Source organism: Hylobates moloch, unplaced genomic scaffold (genome assembly GCF_009828535.3).
Source record: "Hylobates moloch isolate HMO894 unplaced genomic scaffold, HMol_V3 SCAFFOLD_16, whole genome shotgun sequence".
NCBI classification, from domain to species: Eukaryota; Metazoa; Chordata; class Mammalia; order Primates; family Hylobatidae; genus Hylobates; species Hylobates moloch.
In genome coordinates this window covers 35,835,060-35,862,525 of record NW_026652291.1, presented here as the reverse complement: position 1 = coordinate 35,862,525, position 27,466 = coordinate 35,835,060, and the positions used below count along the sequence as shown (strand labels likewise).

Sequence of the window (27,466 nt, the reverse complement as noted above, 5' to 3'; positions counted from 1 at the left end):
GCACTGCCATACCCAGCCCTCTGTCCCCACAGGGAGCTGGAACTGACTGCAAGATGCCTTAAGGGTGTAGAACAAGAGAAAAAGGAACTGAGGCACCTCACGGAGTCCTTGCAGCAGACGCTGGAGGTGAGGGGCTGCCGGTGGGTTAGTTGACCAGGTGGCAGGCTGGTTGGTTGGATCACATGAAACTGTTTTTTCTAGCAGTGTTTCCCCAGGGGGTGATCTGTAAGAGAAATGGGCATGGAGGGGTGCTGATCTAAAGGGTCTCTTCTCTATGGATCATTGAAAACTCTGGCCGAAGCATGAGGCCCAAAGCAAGAAGTGTCTGTTCTCAGACCCAAAAGGACAAATTCAGGCTTGTCCTTGCTATTACCATGGCCTCAGGAAATCCACCTCCAGTGCTTATATATATATTTTTTTATTTTTTTTTTTTTTTTTTTGAGACGGAGTCTCACTCTGTCGCCCAGACTGGAGTGCAGTGGCGCAGTCTCGGCTCACTGCAAGCTCCGCCTCCCGGGTTCATGCCATTCTCCTGCCTCAGCCTCTCCGAGTAGCTGGGACTACAGGCGCCCGCCACCACGCCCGGCTAATTTTTTGTATTTTTAGTAGAGACGGGGTTTCACCGTGGTCTCGATCTCCTGACCTCGTGATCCGCCCGCCTCGGCCTCCCAAAGTGCTGGGATTACAAGCGTGAGCCACCGCGCCCGGCCCAGTGCTTATATTTTTATACCAGATAGAGGATTGGTTAAGGTGGGCAGTGGAGCCACCCACCGCTTCCTTCTTGTGTCTTGTTCACTTAGCTGCTCCTGAGTGACATTGAACATAAAGGGAAATCAACTGCCAGGTCACCATCATCTGATACCACAGAAACTGGGATGGGGAGGGGAGGTGACATGCCTCAAGGACAAAGTACAAACTCCTTAGCTTGGCAAGCAAGTGCAAACTCTGGCCCTGGTCTCCCCTTCCCTCTCTCCTCACTCTTCCCTTTGCTGCTCCTCTATGCCCTGCACAAAGACTCCCAACCCCTGCTCCAAACCACGGAGCTCAGGTACCCCAAGAAAGCAAGCTCTTTCGTGCTCCATACATTTGCCCACATTGTTCCTTCTACACAGTGTATCATTTCCACCTTTTCTCTGCTTAGAGAACTTCTATTCACCCTTCTAAGTCTCAGCTCAAATGTCTCCTCAGTCAAGCTTCTCTGATTTTCAAGGCAGGTATCTACTCTGAGCTCTTGGCTCCCATGGCATTTTGTACATATTTTACGGGACTTAACACGCTAGGTGTGTTTTCCAAACTGTGAATTTCACTAGACTGTGTCTTCGTGGTCTCTCCAAGCCCATCCCCTGGCACATATGGTGTATGGCCCATACCTGTGCTGTATCCATGAATTATCAACAAGACTGCAAAGGTTTCTTGTCTCCCTTGACTGACTGGAGCCTTGGAGCTTGTGGGGCCTTTATTCATTTATCTTTCCCTGTTTCACATCATGGGAGGTCGTTCCCATGGATATTTTCAACTCTGCTTCTGTGTAATGCCATTTAGTACAAGATCCCAGTCTGATAAATGGACAGGACATCTTTTTTTTTATTTGGTGGGGTGGGGGGCGTTGGGGGACAGGTTCTGGCTGTGCTGCCAAGGCTGGAATGCAGTGGTGCAATCATAGCTCACTATAGCCTCGCTCTGTTTGTGAGAGCATCTAAATCTGTTCTTGGGCTGGTTCCTGTTGGGTATTTTTCACGTAAGCCCACTATGTCTCCTCATTCACCCCTGGAGGAACCAGGACCCCAGAAGGTCATGCGACCCCGTTCTAGTAGGTGCCGTCTCCACTGGAAGGCACTTTGGGTTCCTTTATGACTCTTGATGGAGGAGTAACCTTGCCCTGTTGTGGAAGAGATCTGGGCCTTTCAGCTCTGGAGAAGAATGAAGACATTTCAGCGGCCATAGAGGACTGAGAGAGGAGTGGGTCACTCCCCCGAACAGAAAAGCAGGTGAGGGCAGCCACGTTGGAGAACCTAAGTTGGGCTTTTCTTTTCCTTCCCTCCCTCCATGCCAGGAACTCTCCATAGAGAAGAAGAAAACCCTGGAAATGCTGGAGGAGAACGAGAACCACCTGCAGACACTGGCCAATCAGAGTGAGCAGCCCCCTCCCAGCGGGGGCCTCCATAGCAACCTCCGGCAGATCGAGGAGAAGATGCAGCAGCTCTTAGAGGAGAAGCTCCTGGCAGAGAAGCGGTGAGGGAGCCCCGACCCCGGAGGACACCATCGGCTTTGAGGTCTGGGGACTTTCCCCGAAATGGACACCCGGACTCTTGGGTTCTACTTGGCACTGACCAAGTAGGGCTCACTCACTTCCTTTTGCCTAGGACTCTGTTTCCCCACCAGGAAAGTGGGAAGAGAACTTTCACTACCCGAAGCTGGCTTGATAATTATCTCGTGCAATGGTGTGAACCGTGCAGAGTTATTAGGTCCTTGTCACCATGCTTTGTGACAGGCTGGGCAAGTTTTTAAGCCCCCTTTTACAAATGAGGAAATGGAGCCTCAGAGGGGTTATATGACTTTTCTGAGGTCACAGAACTAGCAAGCTCTGGACCCAGGACTCCAGTCTTCTGACTCTAAACCTAGGGCTCCCAGCACTGACCACACCATCTATCTCATCCCCTGGGTGCCTGGACTCACAAAGTTCAGGGGCTCATGAAGCCTGGGATTCAAGGTTTCTCCAGCCCAGGTCTCTAAGAGGAGCTGTCCATCCATTGGCAATCCCATCTGGCGAGTGAGCATTGAGTAAGTGCCTCTTCTGTCCCCGCAGAATGAAGGAGAACGAGGAGCGCTCACGGGCCCTGGAGGAGGAGCGCGAGTTCTACTCCAGCCAGTCCCAGGCTCTGCAGAACTCGCTGCAGGAGCTGACAGCACAGAAGCAGCAGGCTGAGCGGGAGCTCAAGGTGCGACCTGGCCTGCTGGGGGCAGCTGGTGCCAGGGCCCTTCCCCTCCCCTGGAGACTCCCCTCCCACCCCTGCACTTTACCGGGTAGCTGCGTGAATTATCTCTGTCAGTTTGACCAGACGGCCAGGCATGGGGGATGGAGCCACCACGAGGGGAAGCAGCAAGTCTGCTGCATCATTGACAGACACCTGCTGGGTGCAGGTGCCAAGTCCAGTCCATCTGGTTCAAAGGGTAAGACTCAGAAGCAAGATGGGATAACTCCCATCCCTGCCCATTGAGCCAGGGGTGACCAAGGAAGGCTTCCGAGGAAGACGGCAGCTACTTCCAGGACATGACTTCCTTCTCATTTCCCTCTCCTCAACCTCAGGCTGAAGTGAAGGTCCGCATGGACCTGGAGAGGCGTCTCCGGGAGGCAGAGGGGGCCTTGCGAAGCCTGGAACAGGGGCTGAATTCCAAGGTGCGGAATAAGGAGAAGGAGGAGAGGATGCGGGCTGATGTGAGCCATCTGAAAAGTAAGCCCTGCCTCTAGGCCCCGGCCCCCAACTTTGGCCCTCAGCCCCAGATGGGATCTCGGCCCTGTAGAGCCAGGAAACCCACACAGGGTCTGCTATGCATGAGGTGCTCCCTGGATATCGAAGTGTTTCTTCTCCAGTTACCTGCCTGCAGGCATCTCAGCGCCACTGCTTTCTTGCGGCTGTTGGATCTGTGGTGAGGGGAAAGCCAGGAGCTTCTTCCGTTTATCAAAAGCTCAGAGCTCTGTTCTCAGCAGACCTGCCCTGAGATGGCTGCAGATTGTGGCTTGAAAGGCAAAGAAAGTCCCCTTCAGCAGGTGGCTCTGGAATCTCGAGGGACGGGGTCAAAATATTTCCCACTCAATCTCACCAGGATCCTTGGAGGGGAGGGACTGGCTGGGGGTAAGGATGCAGTCAAACCGCACCCTTCCTGGCCCTGCCACCACAGGGTTCTTTGAGGAGTGCATCCGGAATGCCGAGCTGGAGGCCAAGATGCCTGTGATCATGAAGAACTCCGTGTACATCCATAAAGCAGCCACTCGCCGCATCAAGAGCTGCCGCTTCCACCGGCGCCGGTCCAGCACCTCCTGGAATGACAGTGAGTGTGGCTGTCTGCGTGCCCTGGTGGGGTGGTGACAAGGCAGGAAGAGGGCAACATGTGGAGCCAGAAGGGTTGGCCCAGCTCTGAGGCTGGATAGTGCGGCCTTGAACCTGGCCCCACCATCCTTGGGCAAATGGGTGAATTCTCAGGGCCCTGGGTTTCTCAAAGGATATGGAAGCCGGTGTGTGGGAAGGGGCTGGAAGAAGCTTGGCACACATAAGGGAGTGAGGGGGTGGCGTGAGGCTGGGGACAGGGCCAGGCCTTCGTGGAGGGAGCACTGTTCACAGGGCTGTCGGGCTCCTGTTTCCCCAGTGAAGCCGTCCCAGTCCTTCATGACCTCCCAGCTGGATGCCAACAACATGGAGGAGCTAAAGGAGGTGGCCAAGCGGCTCAGCAGGGACCAGCGCTTCCGGGAATCCATCTACCACATCATGGCCACCCAGCCCGGAGCCCCCTTGGCGCTCTCCCGGGGTGGAAAGTGATGGGCGCTCCTCCCCTGCTTCCCAAGTCTCCCCTGGATGGGCGGGGGAGGGGAAGGGGTGGCAGAGGGAGGCCTCACTCTATCAGCTCCTGGCCTCTCTGGTCTGGAGCCTACGTCTCCTTTGGGCCAGAGCTCCACTTGGGGCCCAGCCTTGCCCTCAAAGGACATGGACTCTGCCTTCCTCATCCTCACCCCACACCCCACCTTTGGGTCCACACCAGGGCCATGCAGGCCTGAGCTGGGTGCTGGTTGTCATGGTGAGGTGAGGACAGGACCCGGTTGTGTGTGGAGATTTGTGTTGGTTAGGGAGTGGGGTGGGGAGGTGCTGTCTACCACTGTGCCGTCAGGCAGGGCCTGCCCCACTGAGGAAGATGGTAGCCCTCCCTGGTGCCCACTGGACCTCTCTGGGACTCTGCTGCCCTGCCCGTGGTCCTCATGTAGAAAGGCCTCGCCTCCGCACCTTGACATTCCCTTTTCCCCGGGGTTTCCTAACCCTCCCTTTGCTTCTGACACTCAGCAAAATGTCCCTCAGCTGAGGCCCCTCATTTACACCACATCATGCTGTAGGAGGAAAGGGGCCTAGGACAGCAGCTTCTGGGCTCCTGACATACCACACACCTGCCACAGTGCTGCTTTTCCTGAGCTCAGGCCCTGGCCGTGGGGCCACCCACTGATTCCCCTCCTCCTCTGGTGAGCTCACTCACAGCCTCGGCACCCTGCAAGGGTAGAATGATGGCACCATGTCCCTCCTGCCTGTGCACCTAGGGCCCTGGCTGGGAGCTGGGGCCAGCAGTGATGCTGGGGGCTCCCCCAGAGGACACGTAACAAGCTCAGGAGTGGGCTGGGCACAGTGGCTCACGCCTGTAATCCCAGCACTTTGAGAGGCTGAGGCGGGAGTATTACTTGAAGTCAGGAGTTTGAGACCAGCCTGGCCAATAAGGCAGAACCCTGTCTCTACAAAAAATTAAAAAATAAAATAAATAGTTGGGCATGGTGGTGCATGCCTGTAGTCCCAGCTACTTGGGAGACTGAAATGAGGGGATTGATTGAGCCTAGGAGGTTGAGGCTGCAGTGAGCTGAGATTGTGCCACTGCACTCCAGCCAGGGTAACAGAGCAAGACCCTGTCTCAAACAAACACAAGGAAAACAAACTCAGGAGTGAAGGAAAGTCACTCTGGTTCCTGCATTATGTACTCCTGGTTGGGCAGGGAGGCAGTGTTCCTGCTGGTCAAGAGATCACAGATGTCTCCTTCCCAGCTGCCCCTGCTTCAGTCATCTTGCTGCCTCCTCTCCCTGCAGAGATTTCAGCCTGTGAAGCAATGTGACCATGAACTCCGGCAGATGGGGACCCTGGGCCTGTGATCAGGCCAGTGGTCATTGGTTGGCTCAGTGTCATTGGGAGTGAAGCTGAAACACCAGTCTGCAGCTTCTGGGGAAGACCAACACCCTCCAGGGGGCTGAGGGGTGTGTCTGTCCCTCACTCATGGACAGACAGACTGCCCAGCCCTCTCCCTGCAGGCCCACCCTCCAAAGCTACCTGAGGCTATTGGCCTCCGGAAAAGGGGTCCACCTGGGATCAGGGTGCTCTTGGACACTGTTGGCATTAAAGGTGCTCATTCTTTGCTGCTTGGAAAACCAAAAAGTTCTGAGAGATAGACAGATGGCTTCGGGGCAAGTCCCAGCAAAAGGTGCAAGAACCTGGGAGACCACAACCTATTCTGTGGGAAGAGGAGCATCGTTGCCTCTAAGAACACATGCACATCTGCTGCTAGGCTGGCCAAGCCCAGGCCGGGCTGCCCTGCTCTTTGCTCAGTGCTTCCTGCCAAAACTAATCTCAGTGGTTCCTTTCAGTGATGGGTGGACTTTGGTGGCTTCATACAGTCTCTGCAGAATCTAGCTGGGGAGAGGGCTGAGTCAGTTTGGAATAAATGCATTTGACAGGGCTGAGTCTAAACGTAAAACTTTAAACATGTATGACATGCATAAACCTGGAACTTGTTTCTATAATACATATGAAGGATGAACTTTGAATTGAAGGGGAATATTTATAAAACCAAGATTACTGTTGGCTTTTTTTAAAAGAATCATGGCTTGCTTTTAGAGAGATCTTTCATAAATTTTCAAATGCATTTGTTTTTCTTGGGCAAGCTATTAACCAGACAGAAAAGTGCTAGTCTCCGTTTGCTTTGTACTGCTGTAACAGAATACCTGAGACTGGGTAATTTATAAGGAACAGAAATGTACTGGCTCACAGATATGGTGGCTAAGAAGTCCAATATCAAGGTGCTGGCATCTGGCAAGGACCTTCTTGTTGCATCATCTCACGGTTGAAAGGCAAAGAGAGGGTGAGAGAGCAAGAGGGGCCAAACTTATTCTTCTATAACAAACCCCCCATCTTGATAATGACATTAATCCTTTCATATGGGAGAGTCTTCATGGCCAAATCACCTCTTAAAGGTCCTACCTCTTTCGGATCACCTGAGGTCAGGAGTTTGAGACCAGCCTGGCCAATATGGCGAAACCCCGCCTCTACTAAAAATACAAAAATTAACTGGGTGTGGTGGTGGGTGCCTGTAATCCTAGTTACTCAGGAGGCTGAGACAGGAGAATCACTTGAACCTGGGAGGTGGAGGTTGCAGTGAGCCGAGATTGTGCTATTGTGCTCCAGCCTGGGCAACATGAGTGAAACTGTCTCGGAAAAAAAAAAAAAAGTCCCACCTCTTAATATTGTTACAATGGCAATCAAATTTCTTTTTTTAATCCTGCAAACTACTGGGATGGTAATTAAGTTTCAGTGTGAGTTTGGGAGGGAACAAACATTCAAACCGTAGCAGTGCTTTTCCATGCACATTTACCAATCGGTACTTCCTCCTATTCTCACCCTGTATTTTCCATGCCTCAGGCAAGCCTGAATTATCTTCAGCCAACTGAACAATCCATAAGTGTTTATTTGTTAAAAGCTTACTATGTACCTAGCACTGTAAATAGAAAAATAGCAACATCTCTATATCAAAATATGTAGGTGTGGAAATTACTTAGTGGAAATATGTTGATGTAATTTTTTTTTAATTTTTAAAAACAAAACTCTTATTCCTTGGCCAATTAAATGCATTTCCTGCAGTATCTATTTAAGTATGTGGTGTGGTCGTTGCTAGAGAGATGTTGCTCCCTGCAGGCCAAATGTAGAATTATGGAATCTGCTTGTCCTGTCTCTAATACATACTCCTGCACATGCTTCTCTACATTTGAGGAAGTGCTCCCCACTGCTGCACCTCCTAATAATTAATTGAAAAATCTGTGTTCCAGCCCTGAGGTCCTGGCTGTCCCTGTGTGACAAGGACTATCAGCTAGATTTTCTTCTGATTTTAGCACAGACTAAAGGAACAGAACTGACTGTGCCAGCAGGAATAGCCTCAGGGAGACAAAGGATACCTAGGTTTTTTGTTTGGTGAGATTTTCCTGTTTGTTTTTGTTTTTAAGCGACAGAGTCTCATTCTGTTGCCCAGGCTGGGGTGCAGTGGTGTGATCATGGCTCACTATGACCTCAAACTCCTGGGCTCAATTGATCCTCCCACCTCAGCCTCCTGAGTAGCTGGGACTACAGACACGTACCATGATGCCCAGCCAGGATATCTAGCTTTATGGCCTGCTAGTTTCAGTATCCCTGCTGGAAACTGACAGTTTTACCTGCTGTGATGTGGAGAAGTGTATGCTTTTGTTTAGTAATCATATAAAGGAGAGCCAGAAATGAGTGAGAAATGGTAATGACTGGATTCTCCTCCTGTTCGGTTTGCGTGCTTTTCCATCAATGATGTTAATGGATGAAGCAAGAGGTCTGTGAAACACTTGGGTTCTGACCCATTCCCCAGCTCCCAGTCCTTGCAAAGGATCCACTCCCTCTATTCATCTGGAAGGATGTAATTCTTGCCCCCAACCCACTCCAAGCCTACCCAGCTCAGCATAGTCTGAGCAGCCTGTGTTTGGAGTCCACAATGAATGATGATAGTGGAACAAAACTTGCTCAAGTCTCAGGGAGCCAGTCCAGGTGTGTCAGATTTTATCCAATAGGAAGGTAAATAAACCCACTGGGCAAAATAGTCCTGGAGCCCTCAGATAAAGTCCAGCAGTCCCTGTGGAACTGTGTGCTTCTGCAATCAGCCATGTTGACCCTTCTCAGACCCCCAGGCCTTGCAAGGTCTCTCCAAAGTCAGAAACTCTGCAGCTTTGACTCGGAGAAAAAGCTGCTGACTTCTCTTATCTCACCCCACCCCTGGCAAACAGGAGTGGAGGGATGTCTTTTGCAAGGCTTTAGGAGAGATTACAATGGTTGTTTTTACCTCTTGAAAGACAGCCACTCCCAGACACACAAAGCAACTGGGAGAAACTGGTTATTCAAACTTCCGAGTGGGTGTGGAAGGTTGTGGTGTCAACAACCCCGGGTTCAGTTCTCCTGACTCTGCACATCCCATCTCCCATTCCCTTCCCTGGACATGGGCTTCCACCCATGGCTAACAGCTCTTCTGACCCAGAAATGAACTTCACCACTCCTTCTTACTGGGTTAAAGGTGTTCATGGGAAATATAGGAAATACTCTTAAGTCCAGGAGTCCTGGGGGGTGGGGGCCTTAATAACCAAATCCCTTGTGGTGAACTTTACCTGTCACTGTCAACTCTGAGTTTGCCTCTGGTTGAGACTTGACAGTCAGGCAGGGAAGTTGGGGTGAGTCAGAGTTGCTCACAAGGGCTGAACAGCAGGGGCTCCAGGAGACATCCAGGCAGTTGCAGAGCCAGCTGCATTTGGGGGCTCATGCTGTCTTTGCACTCCACCACCCTTCCCCTGGAGGATCTGACACCTGCCTCTGGGCTGAGAGTCCCATTATGAACAGACTCAGCCTCCCCTTGTAATCCTGGCAAAAGCTGTGGCTGGTGGGCCTTGGAGTGTCCACAAAGAGAGCCTTCCCCCTTGCAGAGCAGTGACTCCAGTGGCAAGATGAGACCAAGGGGAAGAAGTTGTTGCACACTGTCTGCTGCTATGGGTGTGGGGGAAGGCTCAGCTTTGCCACTGGTTGGCTCCTGTGGCTTTTAAAAAGTCAATATTTAAAATGTTTACTGTATTTATGCATTTTTAGTAAGCGGGAGAGAAATCCCTTCAATCTTACAGGCTGTTCAGAGCCCTTGCGGTTCTGAAGTTCTATGATTGGGACCTTGCATCCCCGAAATCAACAGAAAATTGGCTGTCACTGCTACCAGTGATCGAGAACATACAGGATGTCAGGTTCTGGCTCAGGTAGAACTCAATGCCATGCCATCCTTAGAACTCTCTATGAAAATATATTTTTGCTTTGAGATGAGAACAGGAAAGATAACTAATTTATCACCTCAAAGAAAAGGTAACTGTGACTAATCATAGTTGCTTGGAAGGCTTTTCTGGTAAAGAAAAGATGCCTTTTGTCATGTTCACCCTGTATCTGAGACCATCAGTCAGCATCACTTCTTTCCATCTCTGAGAAACAGGGTTTGCTCAGTCACCCAGGCTGGAGTGCACTAGTATAATCATAACTCACTGTAGCCTCCTGGGCTTGAGCAATCCTCCTGCCTCAGCCTCCTAAGTTGTAGGATTACCAGTGTGAGCCACCATGCCTAGCCACTTCTTTCCATCTTCATTCAACACGTATTTATTGTGATTCTATTGCATGAAGTCAAGTGTCTACCACGTGCTTATCTCTTTCACTTACTGGTTCTTAAATTGCGGTGAAATACACACAACCTAACATTTACCATTTTAACTATTAATATTTCTAAGTGTACAGAGGCTGAGCACAGTGGCTCATGCCTGTAATCCCAGCGCTTTGGGAGGCTGAGGTGGGTGGATCACTTGAGGCCAGGAGTTCGAGACCAGCCTGGGCAACATGGTGAAACTCCGTCTCTACTAAAAATACAAAAGTTAGCCGAGTGTGGTGGCACCCACCTGTAATCCCAGCTACTTGGGAGGCTGAGGCACAGGAGTCACTTGAACCCAGGAGGCGGGGGTTGCAATGAGCTGAGATTGTGCCACTGCACTCCAGCCTGGGCAACAGAATGAGACTCCATCTCAAAATACATATATATATATACACACACGTACACGTATATATTTCTATTTTTGTTTTTTTTTCTTGAGACCAAGTCTCACTCTGTCCCCCAGGCTGGAGTGCAGTGGCACAAACTCAGCTCACTGCAAGCTCTGCCTCCTGGGTTCATGCCAGTCTCCTGTCTCAGCCTCCCAAGTAACTGGGACTACAGGCGCCCGCCACAACATCTGGCTAATTTTTGTATTTTTTTAGAAGAGACAGGGTTTCCCCATTTTAGCCAGGATGGTCTTGATCTCCTGACCTCATGATCCGCCCACTTCGGCCTCCCCAAGTGCTGGGATTACAGGTGTGAGCCACCGTGCCCAGCCACACATGTATATATTTCTAAGTGTACAGGCCAGTAGTGTTAAATATGTTCACATTTTGTGCAACCACTCTCCAGAACTTTTTCATCTTGTAAAACTCAAACTCTGTATCTATTAGACACTCCCCATTCTCCTAACCCCCAGCCCCTGGCAGTCACCATTCTACTTTCTGTCTCTATGATTTTTGACTACTGTATATACCTTATATAAGTGGAATTATACAGCATTGGTCTTTTTTTTTGTGCCTGGCTTGTTTCACTTACGATAACGTCTTGGAGGTTCATCCATGTTGTAGCGTATGTCAGAATCTCCTTCCTTTTTAAAGTTGGATAATGTTCTATCAGTTTTCAGGAGAAAAACTGATTGAAATCTCATTCTTCTGACAAATTGTTGGCCAATGGGGAGGGCCCTGGATGTCTTAAAGGACAAGAGAATCACAGCGAAAGGAAATTGGATCGCTACCCTTTCCTTTTCCAGGTTTCTCCCTCCCCACTGTGGCCTGGTGTTAGGGATGCTTTGGTGTTCACATCTATCTTCTTCCCAGCAGATGGCAGCATGCTCCGAGCTGGCTTGCAAATTCCAATGGGAAAGTGGGTTGAGGCTCTGGGAGAAGGCGGGGCTAGAGGGGTTTTGGTGACAATCTGCTGAGGTTTTGCACCATTGGTGTTGAGTCTCACCCTTGTTCTCCCCTTTAAGATATGAAACAAAGGACTCTGCTTTGTCCATCACTTACTGAGTCCATTATATACCATGCACTTTCACACTGACTTCTCTTTTCTGTATTCACATATCTTTCCTTGATTTACAGAAAAAAATGGAACCCACATAGTTTGGGGGACTTGCCCAAGGTCACACAGCTTGTAACTGGAAGTTCAGCTTGTATCTGAGATCAAGGGCAGTGCTTTTTCTAGCATCCCCTTAAAAAATGTAAAAATTTAAAGTGACTTTCTTCCATTGCCTCATTCATTCATTCATTCAGTAAATATATTGAGCTCCCCTATATTCTAGGTCCCAAGAATCTTCACTCAGAGATTTTCTATCATGAGTTCTTAAGGGATTAACTCAGCTGTTTGGTAACTGCTGGTCTCCTAAGAACTCTTCTTTTCTGGAAGTCTGGTTAGTCCAACGTAACAAGTTCAGAGTTTCTCAACCTAAGGACTTGGCAAAGTAACAGGTCTTTTCTTTTCTTCATTTATTTTTAGAGACAGGGTCTTGCTCTGTGGCCCAGGCTGGAGTACAGTGGTGAGGTCATAGCTCACTGCAGCCTCAAACTCCTGGGGTCAAGTGATCTTCCCATCTCAGATTCCCATGTAGCTGATACTACAGGCATGTCCCACTATGCCAAACTAATTTTATTTTTTGTAGAAGTGGGGTCTTGGTATGTTGTCCAGGCTGGTCTCAAACTTCTGGCCCCAAGTGATCCTCCTGCCTCAGCCTCCCAAAGTGCTGGGATTATAGGCATGAACTACTGTGACTGGCCAACAAGCCTAGTTTCTTGCTGCCTTCAACCACTTCCAAGCTGGCACTCTCTTGATTTTCTCTTTCCTTTGCCCTTTATCCACACTTCCCACATCAAGTATCCTCTAGAAGAGAAGTAACATCTTAGAGGAGGCAGCCAATGGGAAGCCTCTGGGCTGGGGATCTGAAGGCCTGGGTGATCCTGAAGAGCCAACAATTAATCCAAGACATCCAACCTCCCATTTGTAAAATGAGGGTGTGCAATTAGATGCTCTCAAAACCCTCCTCCAATCCTGGTATAGATTATACAAAATTTCTACCTTATGGAGGTTTTCTGGGAAGAATATTACATTTGCAGGAAATGAATATCAGCACATTTTTGAAAAATCATTTTTGTTTTTGGAGGCAATAGCACTTCTACCCTGACACATTACTAAATGCCATCCCCGTTTCTCCCCTGTGACCACCTGCCTTCATCCACTGGAAGGCGGCTTCCTGCACGTGGCTGTCTAGAGCAGGGCACCTGCCATCCAGGTCACTGGAGCAGACACTGTGGGTCAACTTCAATCATCTCCAAAGAGGGGCATGGGCACCCTCGGGACACACATGATTGCCCCTTTGGGCCATGGGGAATAAACATGTAGAACTTTTTCTTGAAGGGTTTTCTTCTCTAAAATAATTAAAAGAAAATGAAGTCTTCCTTAGTTTCAATACATATATCGACAGTGGCACCCTCACTTACCCTGGATGCCAGGGATGTTATGTCATGATCACACGAGGGGTTCTGAGTGCCACAATACCTCATTCAGGGTATTGTGGTGCATTGTAGTTTACATCTTGTGAAATGAGCATACAGATTACATATCTAGTTTTAACAAGTTAACTCTCATAGACTGCATACACGGCTCCAAACATTTCCTGCAAAGAAGCTGCAAGTCATACTATTAGCGCAAGTACAAGCATACAACAAGGAAAAGAAGTGCTGACAGTTTCCCTGCCCCTATAAGAGCCGTGTTAACTCTATTACAATAGGTAGGAACAAATATGATCTAATCAGACCTAACAAGGAGTTGGCCCTCCACATTTGAAATAATTAAGAAAACTTGGAAACGTATTCAGCTGCAAGTAACAGAAAGCCCAACCATGGCAGCTTATACAAACTCCTGACCGCAGCTGATTTACCTGCCTCAGCCTCCCAAAGTGCTGAGATTACAGGCATGTTTATACACACAGAGGCTTATTTTTCTCATGTATCTAGAGATCTGAAAGCAGGCAGCTGACGATATTGCTAAATCACATAAAGAAATGAGGGCCAGCTTCTCTGCCATTCTCTTGGCCTTTCTCTCACAGTTGCAAGATGTTCAGCCATCACATCGGCACTGAAGGTAGGAAGAAGGTGGGAAGGAAATAAAAGGCAATGTCTGCACCTTTGACCTATTTTTCATGAAAACTCCCTAAAACACCTCAAAAACTTTTGCATCTATTTTGTTGGCCAGAGCTGGATCACATGGTCACCTCCAGTTGCAAAAGAGGCTGAGAGTGACTATTTGGCTTTCTAGTCTTTGTGGCAGTGGTAGCAAGAGAGAAGGGAATTAAGAGTATCTGCTAAATTAGCCAACCATTAGTGTTTGCCACAAAAGTGCTTAAGTATGGATTTACATTCACTCATCATTAATGATGTACTTCATAAAAAGTGAATATTGAGTCTATGTGTCATGACTCATGCCTGTAACCCCAGCACTTTGGGAGAGCGAGGCTCACTTGAGACCAGGAGTTCAAGACCAGCCTGGACAACATAGTGAGACTCCATTTCTACAAAAAAAAAAAAAAGCAACTATTGAGCCTTGAGATATTTTCTCTGACAATATAATACATGTATAAGGGGAGTGATGCTGAAAACAGTTTTACTGTACAATAAGACACTTGGATAGCATTACCCTAACACTTGAAATTCATTCACTTCTTCCTTAAGAACAAAATCCCGGTTCACCCCTAAGGGAAAGGTGAACTCTATTTCAAGCTCGAGGGTAAATCCTGATTAGTTTAATCCAATCATGGCAATTTCACTTCTCTACCAGAGATTTCATTAGGAGTGGGCCTGCGACCCAGGCTGGTCACTGAAATGAGAAGCCCACTGGAGGACTTCTGGGACAGATTTTCTCTCCTTAAAAAAAAGTCATGGGGCAGATACAATCCTTTTCTCTCTACTGGATATTTTATGTCTGAATATGACACTAGAACTAAGACAGCCAATCTGGGACTATGAGGGCAATCGGCTTGAGGACCAAGCCAGCATATCTGGGATGGCCAAGCAGAAAAATGGCAAGAAGCTGTGGTCCTTACTGAATTGTAGAGTCACTGAATTAACCAACACTGTATCTGCCCAATTTCAGGGCTCCTTGTGATATGAACTAACTTACCTTTCCTTACAGTTTAGGCATTTTTGTTTTTTGAGACAAGGTCTCACTCTGTCACCCAGGCTTGAATGCAGTGACACAATCAGGGTTCACTGCAGCTTCGACCTCCCAGGCTTAGGCGATCCTCCCACTTCAGATTCCTGAGTAGCTGGGACTATAGGTGTATGCCACTACACCGGGCCAATGTTTTGTAACTTTTTGCCATGTCACCCAGGCTGGTCTTGAACTCCTGGGCCCAAGTGATCCTCCCATCTTGGCCTCCCAAAGTGCTGGGATTATAGGCATGTACCACCGCACCCAGCCAGTTTAGGCCATTTCGATTGGGTTTTCTGTTCATTGGCAAACAAGAACAATCTAACCAGGCTGGGCCTGGTGGTTCATGCCTGTAATCCCAGCACTTTGCAGGGCCAAGGAGGGAGGATCACTTGAGCCTAGGAGTTCAAGCCCAGCCTGGACAATATAGCAAGACCCTCATCTTAAAAACAACAACAAACAAAAGAACAGTCTAACCAACACAGTCACTTTAGCTTTATCAGAACTGTATGATCCTCAAAGTCTGAAGGCCTTTTCCCAAGGAAGTCAAAGCATTTTCCAATCACAGAAACGGAACTGGAATTTATGTACTCATTCATTCAACAAATATTTGTTGAGAACCTACAACATATTTTTAAAAATTTTGTGATGCTTCCTTGCTGCCCTCACAACTTAAAAATCTCCGAAGTTGGGCTGTATCTTAAATTCTTGGCATCTTGCAGTTGCTGTTGGACATGCTGCAGTCTTGATGAGGTTATCATTCCCTGTGCAAACATCAAAAGTTCCAGCATTGGCTGGGAGCAGTGGCTCATGCCTGGAATCCCAGCACTATGGGAGGCTGAGGCGGGTGGATCACTTTGGGTCAGGAGTTTGAGACCAGCCTGGCCAACATGACAAAACTCTGTCTCTACCAAAAATACAAAAATTAGTTGGGTGTGGTGGTGTGCGCCTGTAATCACAGCTACTTGAGAGGCTGAGGCACAAGAATCACTTGAGCCCAGGAGGCGGAGATTGCAGTGAGCCAAGATTCCGCCACCGCACTCCAGCCTGGGCGACAGACCAAGACTTGGTCTCAAAAAAAAAAAAAGAAAATTCCAGCGTCAGAACTTGCAGAATGTGTGTCAATAGCTTGGAGGAAAAAATCCACAATCATGAAGCATGCTCTTAGCCCATAAGAATCAAATGGTGGTGTGGGGAGAAGTGGTGAATTCGACATGTTTGGCAGCATTGGTGATTATAGGAGTCAACAGCAAGCTAAATCCACAAAATGGTGAAGCTGTTTTTTTGTTATTGTTGTTGTTGTTTTGAGACAAAGCCTCACTCTGCTGCCCAGGCTGGAGTGTAGTGGCACAAACTTGGTTCACTACAACCTCCCCCTCCCTGTTTTGAGCGATTCTCACGCCTCAGCCTCCTGAGTTGCTGGGATTATAGACACCCACTACGAAGCCCGGTTAATTTTTTTTTTTTAATTTTTAGTAGAGACGGGGTTCACCTTGACCAGGCTGGTCTCGAACTCCTGACCTCAGGTGATTTGTCTGCCTCAGCCTCCTAAAGTGCTGAGATTATAGGCATGAGCCACCATGCCCCGCCATGAAGCTGGTTTTAAGAACCCAGCACATATGACCCACCCTGAGTTCTTTTATGGATTATTTTGAGAAACGTTTCATCACCAACACTCTTGATGCCACAGAGAATGACAGTGTGCGAAAAAAGATGGTCATTTTCAAGTCTGAGTCAAAAACAGAGGAGTCAGATTTGGAATGAGAAGAAATTCTAGAAATATCTTAGCCAACTTCTTTCACTTCTCTTTACTGTTTTATTATGCACAAAAGTGATTTATAATAGAAATCTATGATGAACTGAATCTATAAAAGCTTTTCTCAATAAGTACAAAATAAAAATTCTAAGTGAAAGGAGAGTGTCACAGTTCAATTGGCAGCATTCTAATTTTTTGTTGGTATGTAAAATGACGATGTGCCTGGTACTTGCTGGTGTCGTAAGTTGGGTGATATATACTATGTGCCAAGCACTGCTCTGGTCCTAGATGCAGCAGTAGAGACAATAGAGACAAAAACTCTGGTTGTTTGTGCAAGTTGACTGTGCAGAGCCCTTTATTACTTATTTTATTTTTTTGGAGACAGGGCTTCCCTCTGTCACCCAGCCTGCAGTGCAGTGACATGATGATAGCTCACTGTAGCCTTGATCTCCTGGGCTCAAATGATCCTCCAATCTCAGCTTCCCATGTAGCTGGGACCACAGGTGCCCACCGCCACACCTGGCTAATTTTTTTTTTTTTTTTGAGACAGAGTCTTGCTGTGTCACGTAGGTTGGCTCACTGCAACCTCCGCCTCCTGGGTTCAAGCGATTCTCCTGCCTCAGCCTCCCGTGTAGCTGGGTTTACAGGCATGTGCCACCACACCCAGCTAATTTTTTGTATTTTTAATAGAGATGGGGTTTCGCCATGTTGGTCAGGCTGGTCTTGATCACCTGAACTTAGGTGATCCACCCATCTCGGCCTCCGAAAGTGCTGGGATTACAGGTGTGAGCCACCTTGCCCCGCCATTTTTTTTTATTTTTAGTAGAGACAAGGTCTCGCTATGTTGCCCATGCTGGTCTCAAACTCCTAAGCTCAAGCAATTCTCCTGTCTGGGCCTCCCAAAGTGCTGAGATTACAGGCATGAGCCACCGCACCTGGCCCAGAGTCCTTTATATGTCATCTGAGGACCTATATGATAGCTACTTTTCCATCATCAACTGGTGGCTTCCAAGGTTGGCCTGGAAGCATATTCTCCAGTCACCCATAAGGATTCCCCCTTTCCATTGTGCGTGGAAGTGGCTCAGAGCACCTTCGTTTCCAGGTAATTGGCTGAAGTGTGGTCACATGTCCCCATGTGCTTGCAGGGGGAGTCTGGGAGGTGTAGTTTGAGTGTCTAGGAAAAAGGGTGTTGATGAATATTATTGTGGATGAGCAGTCGATGGTCTGTGCTACATACTGTAAGCAGCACTGTGCAGGCGGAGGAGAGTCCCAGCAGCCTAGGGCCTCTCCAAGAAAAGAAAACAAAAACTCCAACTTGCCTGTCCTGCCACAATCTCTTGAGATGCTGTCCTGAATATCAGACACACCACCAAATAGGAAGATGTTCATGACTGGTGAACATTATTAACAGACCTGGTGACCCATAGGGCTAATGAAGTTAGTGGAGCCTGTGGTGCTTATTCTAAATAATGAACCTCTCTACTCGAGATATTTTTGAGCAGAGGAGATTTTCCAGGAGTGCCCAGAAACCCCATCATTTAGCACTGCTGATTCCACCCATTCCACCTGCTCAGAGAGACTGGAGGTGGCTGGGTGGCTTTCTCTGTATAGTTTGTGCTAGTAACTCTAGATACAAGGCTACAGCCTCCAGGATACAGAACACAGCCATGGTGCAGAGGCACTGGAAGCCCTGTGTATGAGTTTGGGCATCACCAATTACAAGCTATGACTTTGGCAAATTACTTAATATTTCTGAGCACTGGAGTCCTCATTTATAAATGTACATTTCTCAAATGTAAATGTGGTTTTAATACTTGCCCTTATTACCTCACACATTGTTGAGAGGATGCAGAGCTGAAGTAGGGGAGACCTTTGTGAACCATCAAGCTTTATATAAACATACATGGTGACGATGAGAGCAGTGTCCGCACTTAGGAGGGGCTGCACGAATCCTTGAATGAGTGATGGTGGTCTTGCTCATGCTCACTGCATCTGATTTGACCTTTGTAAGCCCCTTGTTGGAAAGCCTTTCCCCCTTCTTCCAAGCCCCTTCGGATGTGTGAATACACATGCACATGCACACCCACAGTGGAGCTTGTCTGTTTGGCATTAAGCATGAGGCCTGTAAGTCAGAGCTGAGGCCTAAAGCACGCTCAGGACAGGGAGGAAAGCTGGGGGTGGTGGTTGCCCTCTCCCCCGTGTGGTGGCTGAATGCATTTTTCACTTGAAGTTCCAGGAGAAGCCCACAAGTAGGAGCTGTGCTGCAGCAGGCCGCTTTGTCCCCATCCTTAGGACAGCTCTGCGAGCTGGTCCCTCTCTGCCCCTCCACCTCTCCTCACCATGAACCGTTTGGCCACTCCTTGAGTCCCATGACATATTTCTGACATTAAGCTTTCTCTTCTTGCTCCCCTAATAGCTCCTAGAGAGAAGAGACACCGTAAACATGACATGTTCTCTCCGTTTCAGAGCTATGAAAACTAAGGCATAGAGAGGAGAAGGGATTTCTTCAGATGGGGCCAAAGAGGTGGATGGGAACTAACTGAGAAGAATCCACTTGGAAATAGGACACTTTGGGGGTTCGCCATGTTAGCCAGGCTGTTCTCAAACTCCTGACATCAATCTAGTGGCATCCAAAGCTGGGAAGGACTCTGAATCACGATATTAGCCATAGTAGCCAGGGCCTCAGTGCCTAGAACTGGGGACAGGCTGCCACAGGGATGGCTGCTGTCTCTGCTTGCCTCTAGTACTTTGTGTGATGATGGCTTTGCTCTCTCCTTCTGCAAACACCTGGACAAGAACACCGCCACTGGCAGCCCCAGCCTGGCTGGTGGGGAGAATACATGCTGAGGATAGATGCGGAAGTGTGGGTGTGTATGACGTGCAACCTGCCAGGACGAACTGTTGCATCACAGGGTGAGTCATGTTGAGGAACAGCGGCAGTGGCAGGACCACATCCTTTCTGGGCTCCAGCTGCCGCTTTCTCAAGGCTGGGTCAGCAATGGTTGTCATGGCAACAGCCCGATGGGAAGGTCTCAAGGAAAACGCTGAGGCTGGAGTGTTTTGAATCATATTTGCCTGTCAATGAGTCCCTCTCTTGCTAAGCGCCAAAGAAAGAAAAGCCTGACTATTTGGGTCCATCTCACTCTGAGTAGGGAGGTCAGCAGAAGTATCTTGTGGTGTCAAGTTTGGGTTTCCCTCCCTCCCCTGAGGTTTCGGGGGACAGGCTGGTGCTAGCTTTGCCTGTTACCTGTTAAAAAAGATGTATGTGCCTGCACTTAACGTAGTTCTTCCCAAGGCATGGGGAAAAGCACAGTGCCGTGAGGTACCTGGGACAAGTGTAGCCCCTTCTCCTAAGTGGTCTCCTTGCGGCCAGATTCTCCTCCAGCTGCTGCCCAAGTGATCTTTCAAACAGGTGATTCCCATCCGCTTACTTCCCTGCTTAAATCCCTCAGTGGCTCCAGATTCCTGGCCAAATAAAGTTCAGTACCTGAGCTTGACAGTCCTCCTCGTCATCTTGCCTTCTCTGGACTCTGTGTTGCTGTCACTGTCCTCTGCTTACACTCCCTGCAAATCTCTGTTCCCAGAGAGCTTCCTGCCTTTGTGCACACTGTGTGCTTGGAATGTCTTCCTGCTTCCACTTGAGAACCTTGTCTCCTTTAAATAAAATGTGTGACTCTCAGATGAGAGTGGTGCCGGCCAAGTGACCTTGTCTCTAGTCTCCTGAGCCCTCTGTATGCCTGAGGCCACAGCCAGGCCTGCTCAGCCCTTCTGTCCATCCCCTGGATGGACTTCCCCTTTAAAGATTAGCAGCTCTAAGATAAATTAAAACTCCTCTCCTTGCTTCCTTTTGCCTCTTTGAGAAGGATTCATTCCTTCATCCGACAAAGATTTAATGAATGGCCATTATGCACCAGGAACTTACTGTTCCAGGCACTTGGATACATTAGTGAACCAAACAGAAATCCCTGCCTTCACGAAGCTTATGTTCTGGCAGAGAAGATGGACAATACACAATGGATGTAAGAAAAAATAATTACATAATATATCAAAAGGCATTAAGAGCTATGGTAAATAGAAAAGGTAGAGCAAGGAAGGGAGTTTGGGAGCCCTAGGAAGAAGGGTGGGACAGGTGGCAATAGCGTATAGAGTGGCAGGATCAGCCTTGTCTTAGTCAGCTAGAGCTGCCACAACAAATACCCCAGGCTGGGTGGCGTAAGCAGCGGAAACATTTCTCATGGTTCTGGAGGCTGGACATCCAAGATCAAGGTGCTGTCGAGGCAGATTTCATCCTGACACCTCTTTTCCTGGCTTGCAGGTGGCTGCCATCTCGCCGTGTGCTCACATGCCCGTTTCTTTGTGCTGGCTTATGCAGACAGCACTGCAGTGTCTCTTCCTCTTCCATGAGGATACCAGCTCTATGATATGAAGCCCCACCCCATGACCTCTCTTAACTCTAATTACCTCTTGTAAGCCCTGTCTCCAAACATCATCACACTGGGGATTGGGCTCATAAACCAAAAAGAACTTGAAACAGGTCTCAATCAATTTTTTTTTTTTTTTTTTTCTGAGATGGAGTCTCGCTTTGTCATCCAGGCTGGAGTGCAGTGGCGCAATCTCAGCTCACCGCAACCTCCGCCTCCCAGGTTCAAGTGATTCTCCTGCCTCAGCCCCATGAGTAGCTGGGATTACATGTGCCCACTACCATGCCTGGCTAATTTTTGTATTTTTAGTAGAGACAGTGTTTCACCTGGTTGGCCAGGCTGGTCTCAAACTTCTGACCTCAAGTGATCTGCCTGCCTCAGCATCCCGAAGTGCTGAGATTATAGGCGTGAGCCACCGTGCCCAGCCTTCTTTTGAGTCTTTGATGAGCCTTTCACTGAACACATAATTTACATGAGGCGGGGGGTGGAGGGGTGGTAGAGGAATAATCCCTATGCCATGTCTAGCTCAGTGAATCTGCATTTTTACATAAGAGGAAGCAATCAGATATGCATGTGTCTCAAGTGAGCAGAGGAATGACTTAGAGTTCTGTCATTTGTCCCATGCCTGTGAAGATAGGTTATCCATTCACATTGTCCGGCTAAAATTCAGCAGATCCATTTCAGGGTAAAAATCTTGGGGCTCTAGAATTTCCTAATGAGGAAATTGTGAGGGAGGTATGTAGCTTTTTTATCTTTGTAACTATCTTATTATTTAGGAATAAAATGGGAAGCAGGTTTGCCGATGCAGTTCTCAGCTTGACTTTTCCCTTTGACGTGGTGATTTGGGGGATCTTGAGCTATGCTTTCCTTTCGCAGCCTTCAACATAGGAATTTGGAGGGCAGACACAATTCAGTCCATACCAAGCCTCATTGAGAAGGTGAGATTTGAGCATAGAATTAAAGGAGGTGAGAATTAGAATATCTGGGAAGAGCACTCCAGGCAGTGGTGTGGCTATAGCAAAGACCTTGGGGCAGGAATGTGCCCGGCATGTTGGAGGAACAGCAAAGAGTCCACTGTGGCTGCAGTGGGCAGAGCAAGGAGGACAATAGTGAGAGGTGAGGTTAGAGAAGTGATGGGACTTGGTCCTGTAGGGCCTTGTAGACCATGTAAGGCCTTTGGCTTTTCCTCCGAGAGAAATGGGAGCCATCGCATGGGGGTTGACCAGAGGGACCACATGATCGGCCTTATGTTCTAAATGACCACCCAGTACTGTATTGAGACTAGGCCATGGGGGTAAAGGTAGGAAACAGAAGGACCTGCTAGGAAACTTCTACAGAAATCCAGATAAGGAATGATGGTGGCTGAGACCATAGTGCTAAGAATGGTGGCAGTGAGATGTCAGATTCTGTATATATGTGGAAGGAATGTCCACAGAATTTCATTACAAATTGGACAAGGATGGTGAAAGGAAGAGAGGAGTGAGAAATGACTCTTAAGATTCTGGCAGGGAAGAACGGAGTTGCCTTCAGTTGGGATGAGGAAGGCTGCCGGTAGAGCAGGCAGAGGTGAAAAGATCAGCTGCTTCAGTTTTGGACATGTTGAGTTTGAGATGTCTGCTAGACATCCAGGTGGATATATCAGATAGGTAACTGGGCATATAAGCCTGGTTTGGAGAGAGACCCGCGATGCAGATAGAAGTTTGGGAGTCATCCCATGCTGATGGTATTTAAACTATGAGAGCAGATGAGATCATCAAGGGAGTGAGAGAGGAGCCAGGACAGTGGTCTAACCCTGGTGTATCCCAAGAAGACCAGCTGCCATGGAGATTGAGAACAAGGCTGATTTGCTCAAAATCAGGGTGCCCAAGGAATGACAAAAGGGAGTTGGATAATATAGAGCAGGTACCGTGGGTACCCAGAGACAAGTTTCTGCTCTCCCCATTGTTGACCTCCTTGCAAGGCCACATTTCCCAGCCTCTGCCCTAAGACTATCCTGCTGTGGCCCAGAGGTTCTCAATGCTAATTCGTGGCCTTTTAAAAAAATAAGCATAAGGCCGGGTGCGGTGGCTCACGCCTGTAATCCCAGCACTTTGGGAGGCTGAAGCGGGTGGATCACGAGGTCAGGAGTTCAAGACCAGCCTGGCCAAGATGGTGAAACCCCGTCTCTACGAAAAATACAAAAAATTAGCCAGGCGTGGTGCATGCGCCTATAATTCCTGCTACTCCAGACGCTGAGGCAGAGAATTGCTTAAACCTGGAGGGCGGAGGTTGCAGTGGGCCGGGATCACGCCACTGCACTCCAGCCTGAGCGACAGAGCGAGACTGTCTCAAAATAAACAAATAAATAAATAAGCATAAAAATGTGAGATTAGAGCTAAAAGATCTGACTTTGATCATCCACGCCTACGAGGTTTCCCTCCCTACCGCTCAGCTCCGATGCACTCCTGGGGGGAGGGGAGGTGCTTTGCCTGGCCGCCCCTTCTCCTAGAATCCTTTCTCCGCCGCTTCCCCCACCCCTGTTCCCGGGCTTCTCTCAACCCCACCCAGTGGCTGCTGCTGTCTGCGCCCGAAGACCTCATCTCCTCTCAGAGGCTGGCTCCCCGTGCCCCGCATCCCACGCTGGGACACGCGTGTGGCCTTGCCGGGGTGGGCGGGACACGGCCTCCTTCCTTCACATCCAACGCAGGTGAGGCTCAGTACTCATTGTCTCACTGGCAGCGCAGACAAAGCTTTGGAGGCTCCACGGGATAATCAATAGCGAGAACGCCCCCAGGGACCTCCGGAAAGAGACACCATTGGTTGCAGGCCTCCAGGTTCTCGTCTGCCTGGTGAGTGAGGTGGCACGCAGCGTCAGTCCTCTGCAGGAATTTGTGCTGGGGTAAAAGCGCGCTTCGTGCAGACTGCAGAGCTGGAGGTGGAGGGCTGGGGTCCCTGGGCCGCGAGCGGGTTCCGCGTGCCCCTCCCTCGCCGCACCGCGCGGTCCCGCCAGGGGGCGCCAGGCACCGGCCCCCCCCCCCGCTCTCTGGGCTCCCTGCGCAGGTCCAGCTGTGCTCCAAGATTATCTTTCCTTCTCTAGCTCACTAGATCTTATGCTCACAGGGGTGCCATCCCTCACTCCAGAGCCATCCTCAGAATTCAAAAGCAGAATTAGAAAAATCCTTGTTCCACCAGCCTGGGCAACATAAGGAGATCCTGTCTCTACAAAAAATGAAATGTAGTCCCAGCTACTCAGGAGGCTGAGGTAGGAGGATCACTGGAGCCTAGGAGTTCGAGGCTACAGTGAGCTATGATCGAGCTGTTGCACTCCAGCCTGGGCCACAGAGCGAGACCCGCCTCTAAAACAATAATAATAGTGAAAATTTTAAAAATAAATAAGAAAGAAAAGTCCTCACTCTTTAGCTATTGAATTTTGTGGCAGTGATTTCTTTGGAAACTGCCTCTTCCCACCCCCACTCCACCCACAAACAGGCTGAGCTACATCAGTACAGAGCCTGGCACTCCGGATGCTGGCGGAATTGATTCACTAGCATGAGCAGGAAGGTCCATTTGAAGAGATCACTCCAAAACAGCGGTTCACGACAAGGTGGGAGTGGAAGGGAATGTTCTCCTGGGAGTGGGTGGGGGTGGGGTGTCAGCATGTGGACCTGCTACAGCAGCGTTTGAAAATACCTCCAGTATTCTAATATAATTTAAAATAATAATTAGCCGGGTGTGGTGACTCGTGCCTGTAATCCTAGCTACTATGGAGGCTGAGGTGGGAGGATTCCTTGAGCCCTGGAGTTCGAGACCAGCCTGAACAGCATAGCAAACCCCTGTCTCATATAAATAATAATAATAATAAGGATTATTATTCAGTGTTTTTGTCATTCAAACCACAGGTAGTAAAGCTTGACAGAATTTTTGTGGGTGGGATGTGAGCTAAAAATGTTGAGAACCAGGACCTAGCAGATTGTCTGCTATAAGTTCCCTGGCTGTGAAGGATGGAGCCTCCCCTGAAGAGCAGTGTTGGTCCTTGGGACAGTGGCCGCAGTCCAGCCCATCACAGAAGGGAATGGTGCTCCCTGGGGCTGGAAGCCGGGGTCTGGGGTGGGGGGAGGTGGGGAGGAACTTGGAGATTCGGCTCACTGTCAGTCTTGTTAAGGAGCCCAATGTCTAAAGTGGGAACCACACCAGGTAAGCTGCGTTCTAACCTGCTCCTTGTTTTCTTGGCAGAATGGTTCATGCAGGACAGAAAAAGGAGAGATAAAAGACTGTCAGGAGAGTGACTGTTTGGTCCAAATGAGGACTCAGGACCCCCAGTGGACCCAGAGAGAAAGACACTCTGGGTGGGAAGGGTGTGGGAGGTGATCACTATGCACTTGTGCTGGAGCAAAATGACACCAGGGGAGGTTGACCAGCACCCTCCAGGTTCATTCTTTTTATAAGGAAGACTTCTGGTCTCTTACTCTGTTCCTTGAATGGATTTACATCCCAGAAAGATGTGTGCTCTGTGCAAATGAAGGGGTGCTCTTCCACTGTAAAGAATGCATTGGCTTTCTGGACTGGGGGGCCGGCTGGCACAAGCCTTTCCCAGGATAGAGCAGTTTCTGAAAGGGTTTTTGGAGCTGCAGAGTCAAGGACCAGGCTGGGAGTCTTGGTGACCCCACCAAGCACAGAGAATGCCAGGCGCCCGATTGGAGAAGGCTGTGGGAGTCTTCTAGAACAATCGTGCTAACTGCACACACCATCTGCATGAACCAATACCAGGTTGTACTGGTATTCGGCCATCTTGTGCTGTTTCCTCAGGGTGTCCCTAGAGTGTTTTGTTTTTGACTAGCATTTAAGCAGCCTGCAGGCAGGGACTGCGTTTGATACACAGTGTGTGCCTCCCAGGAGCCAGGTGCAGCTGGGGTGTGTGACTGTGAGGCTCCTTGCTGTCCATGACATACTGTCACCCCCACTGCCTCAGCTTACTCCCCAGTCACTCCTTGAAGTAACAGGGCTGGTGCTTTTACAATTCTCATTTTAAAGATGAGGAAATAGGTTGGGTGTGGTGGCTCACACCTGTAATCCCAGTCCTTTGGGAGGCTGACGCAGGTGGATCATTTGAGGTCAGGAGTTCGAGATCAGCCTGACCAACATGGTGAAACCCTATCTGTACTAAAAACACAAAAAAATTACCAGGGTGTGGTGGTGCACGCCTGTAATCTCAGCTACTCGGGAGACTGAGGCCCGAGAATCGCTTGAACCCAGAGTTGGAGGTTGCAGTGAGCCGAGATCGCACCACTGCACTCCAGCCTGGGTGACAGAGTGAGATTCCGTCTCAAAAAAAAAAAAAAAAAAGATGAGGAAAGAGAGGTCAGTGAGTGCTGGCCTCAAGAGAAACTCGAAATCCCACTCTGCCTAGCCCTGACCACCCTTGTCTTCAATCCTTGAGGAACAGAATGATGCCAGGTGTAAGTCGTTCAGGTATCTCCCCAGTACCTCCACCTGGGCAGGAGGCAATGCTCTCGGCCTACATGGTGGGGAGGGGGACCAGGGTGGGGGGTGAGGGGAAGGCTCTTCTGCCATGCCTTGGGACTTCCCTTTCTGTGTGAGTGTGAGGTAGGTGGATTGCACCGACTCAGCATGGATTTTGCACAGAAAGTCTTGCTCGCTTTTCCTTGGTGTGATTTTTATTGAACTCATCTTTCCTTACTAAGGGAGTGTTAAGTTGGTTTGGGTTTCAGGAGAAAAGAAACATAGCCTACTTAGGTGAGCCCCCCCAGCCTACATTAAGGAATCTCTTACATGGGACAGCCTGGTCCACCCAGGCAAAAATGTTTCAGTAATAAATAATTTGCATTTGCCCACCCTATGATGGGACAGGAGTGGAGGATACAGTCTCTGGCCAGATCCCATGATCCTGTCCTCATCCCACAACATGCACTAGGGACCCTCCCATGCTCCCACTGCCACAAAAGGCAGAACTGGGGCTGGAACATCTGACCCAAGTCCACACCTCTTTCCTCTCCCCTTCTGCATTTCTGAGTCTTGAAGCGATGCTGGGCCAAAGTGGGGGTGGTTCTTGGCAGTCCTGGGAGGAGCTTTGCACACTGGCTCTAAGTTCCTATTTCAGTTGATGGTTCTATAGTGGATGAGCTCCACATTCAATTCTTATACCCCTGCAACTGCTGTAGGAGGCAGAGTGACCTGTCACCAAGGCAGCTCCCACAACCTGGTCACAGCTCTTTCCTCAGGGCCTGTTACCAGCATGAGCTAAAGTCCTTGGGAGCTTCTAAGACCACTCAAAGGAGGAAATTTATTCTGTGTGTTTCCTTCTCCCTTTCTCCCCTCCCTCCCTCCCTCCCTGTCTTCTTTTATCTTTCCATCCCTTCCTTTTTCCTCCCATCCATTCACTCAAATCTAGGCACTGCATCCCTGTGGTGTGCTA

At 49.1% G+C, this 27,466-nt stretch overlaps 1 protein-coding gene across 1 annotated transcript in view; it reads left to right on the top strand.

Annotated features, from left to right (window-relative positions):
• Positions 1 to 11,842, top strand: part of PLEKHD1 (pleckstrin homology and coiled-coil domain containing D1) — a 52,153-nt gene extending 40,311 nt beyond the window's left edge. Inside the window, exons 8-13 of the mRNA XM_032180237.2 lie at positions 33 to 126; positions 2,054 to 2,232; positions 2,807 to 2,939; positions 3,308 to 3,452; positions 3,901 to 4,050; positions 4,366 to 11,842. Of these exons, the coding sequence (XP_032036128.1) occupies positions 33 to 126; positions 2,054 to 2,232; positions 2,807 to 2,939; positions 3,308 to 3,452; positions 3,901 to 4,050; positions 4,366 to 4,535 (871 nt within the window). The 3' untranslated portion in view covers positions 4,536 to 11,842. The remainder of the gene's footprint in view (positions 1 to 32; positions 127 to 2,053; positions 2,233 to 2,806; positions 2,940 to 3,307; positions 3,453 to 3,900; positions 4,051 to 4,365) is intronic.
• Positions 11,843 to 27,466: the final 15,624 nt, after the last annotated feature.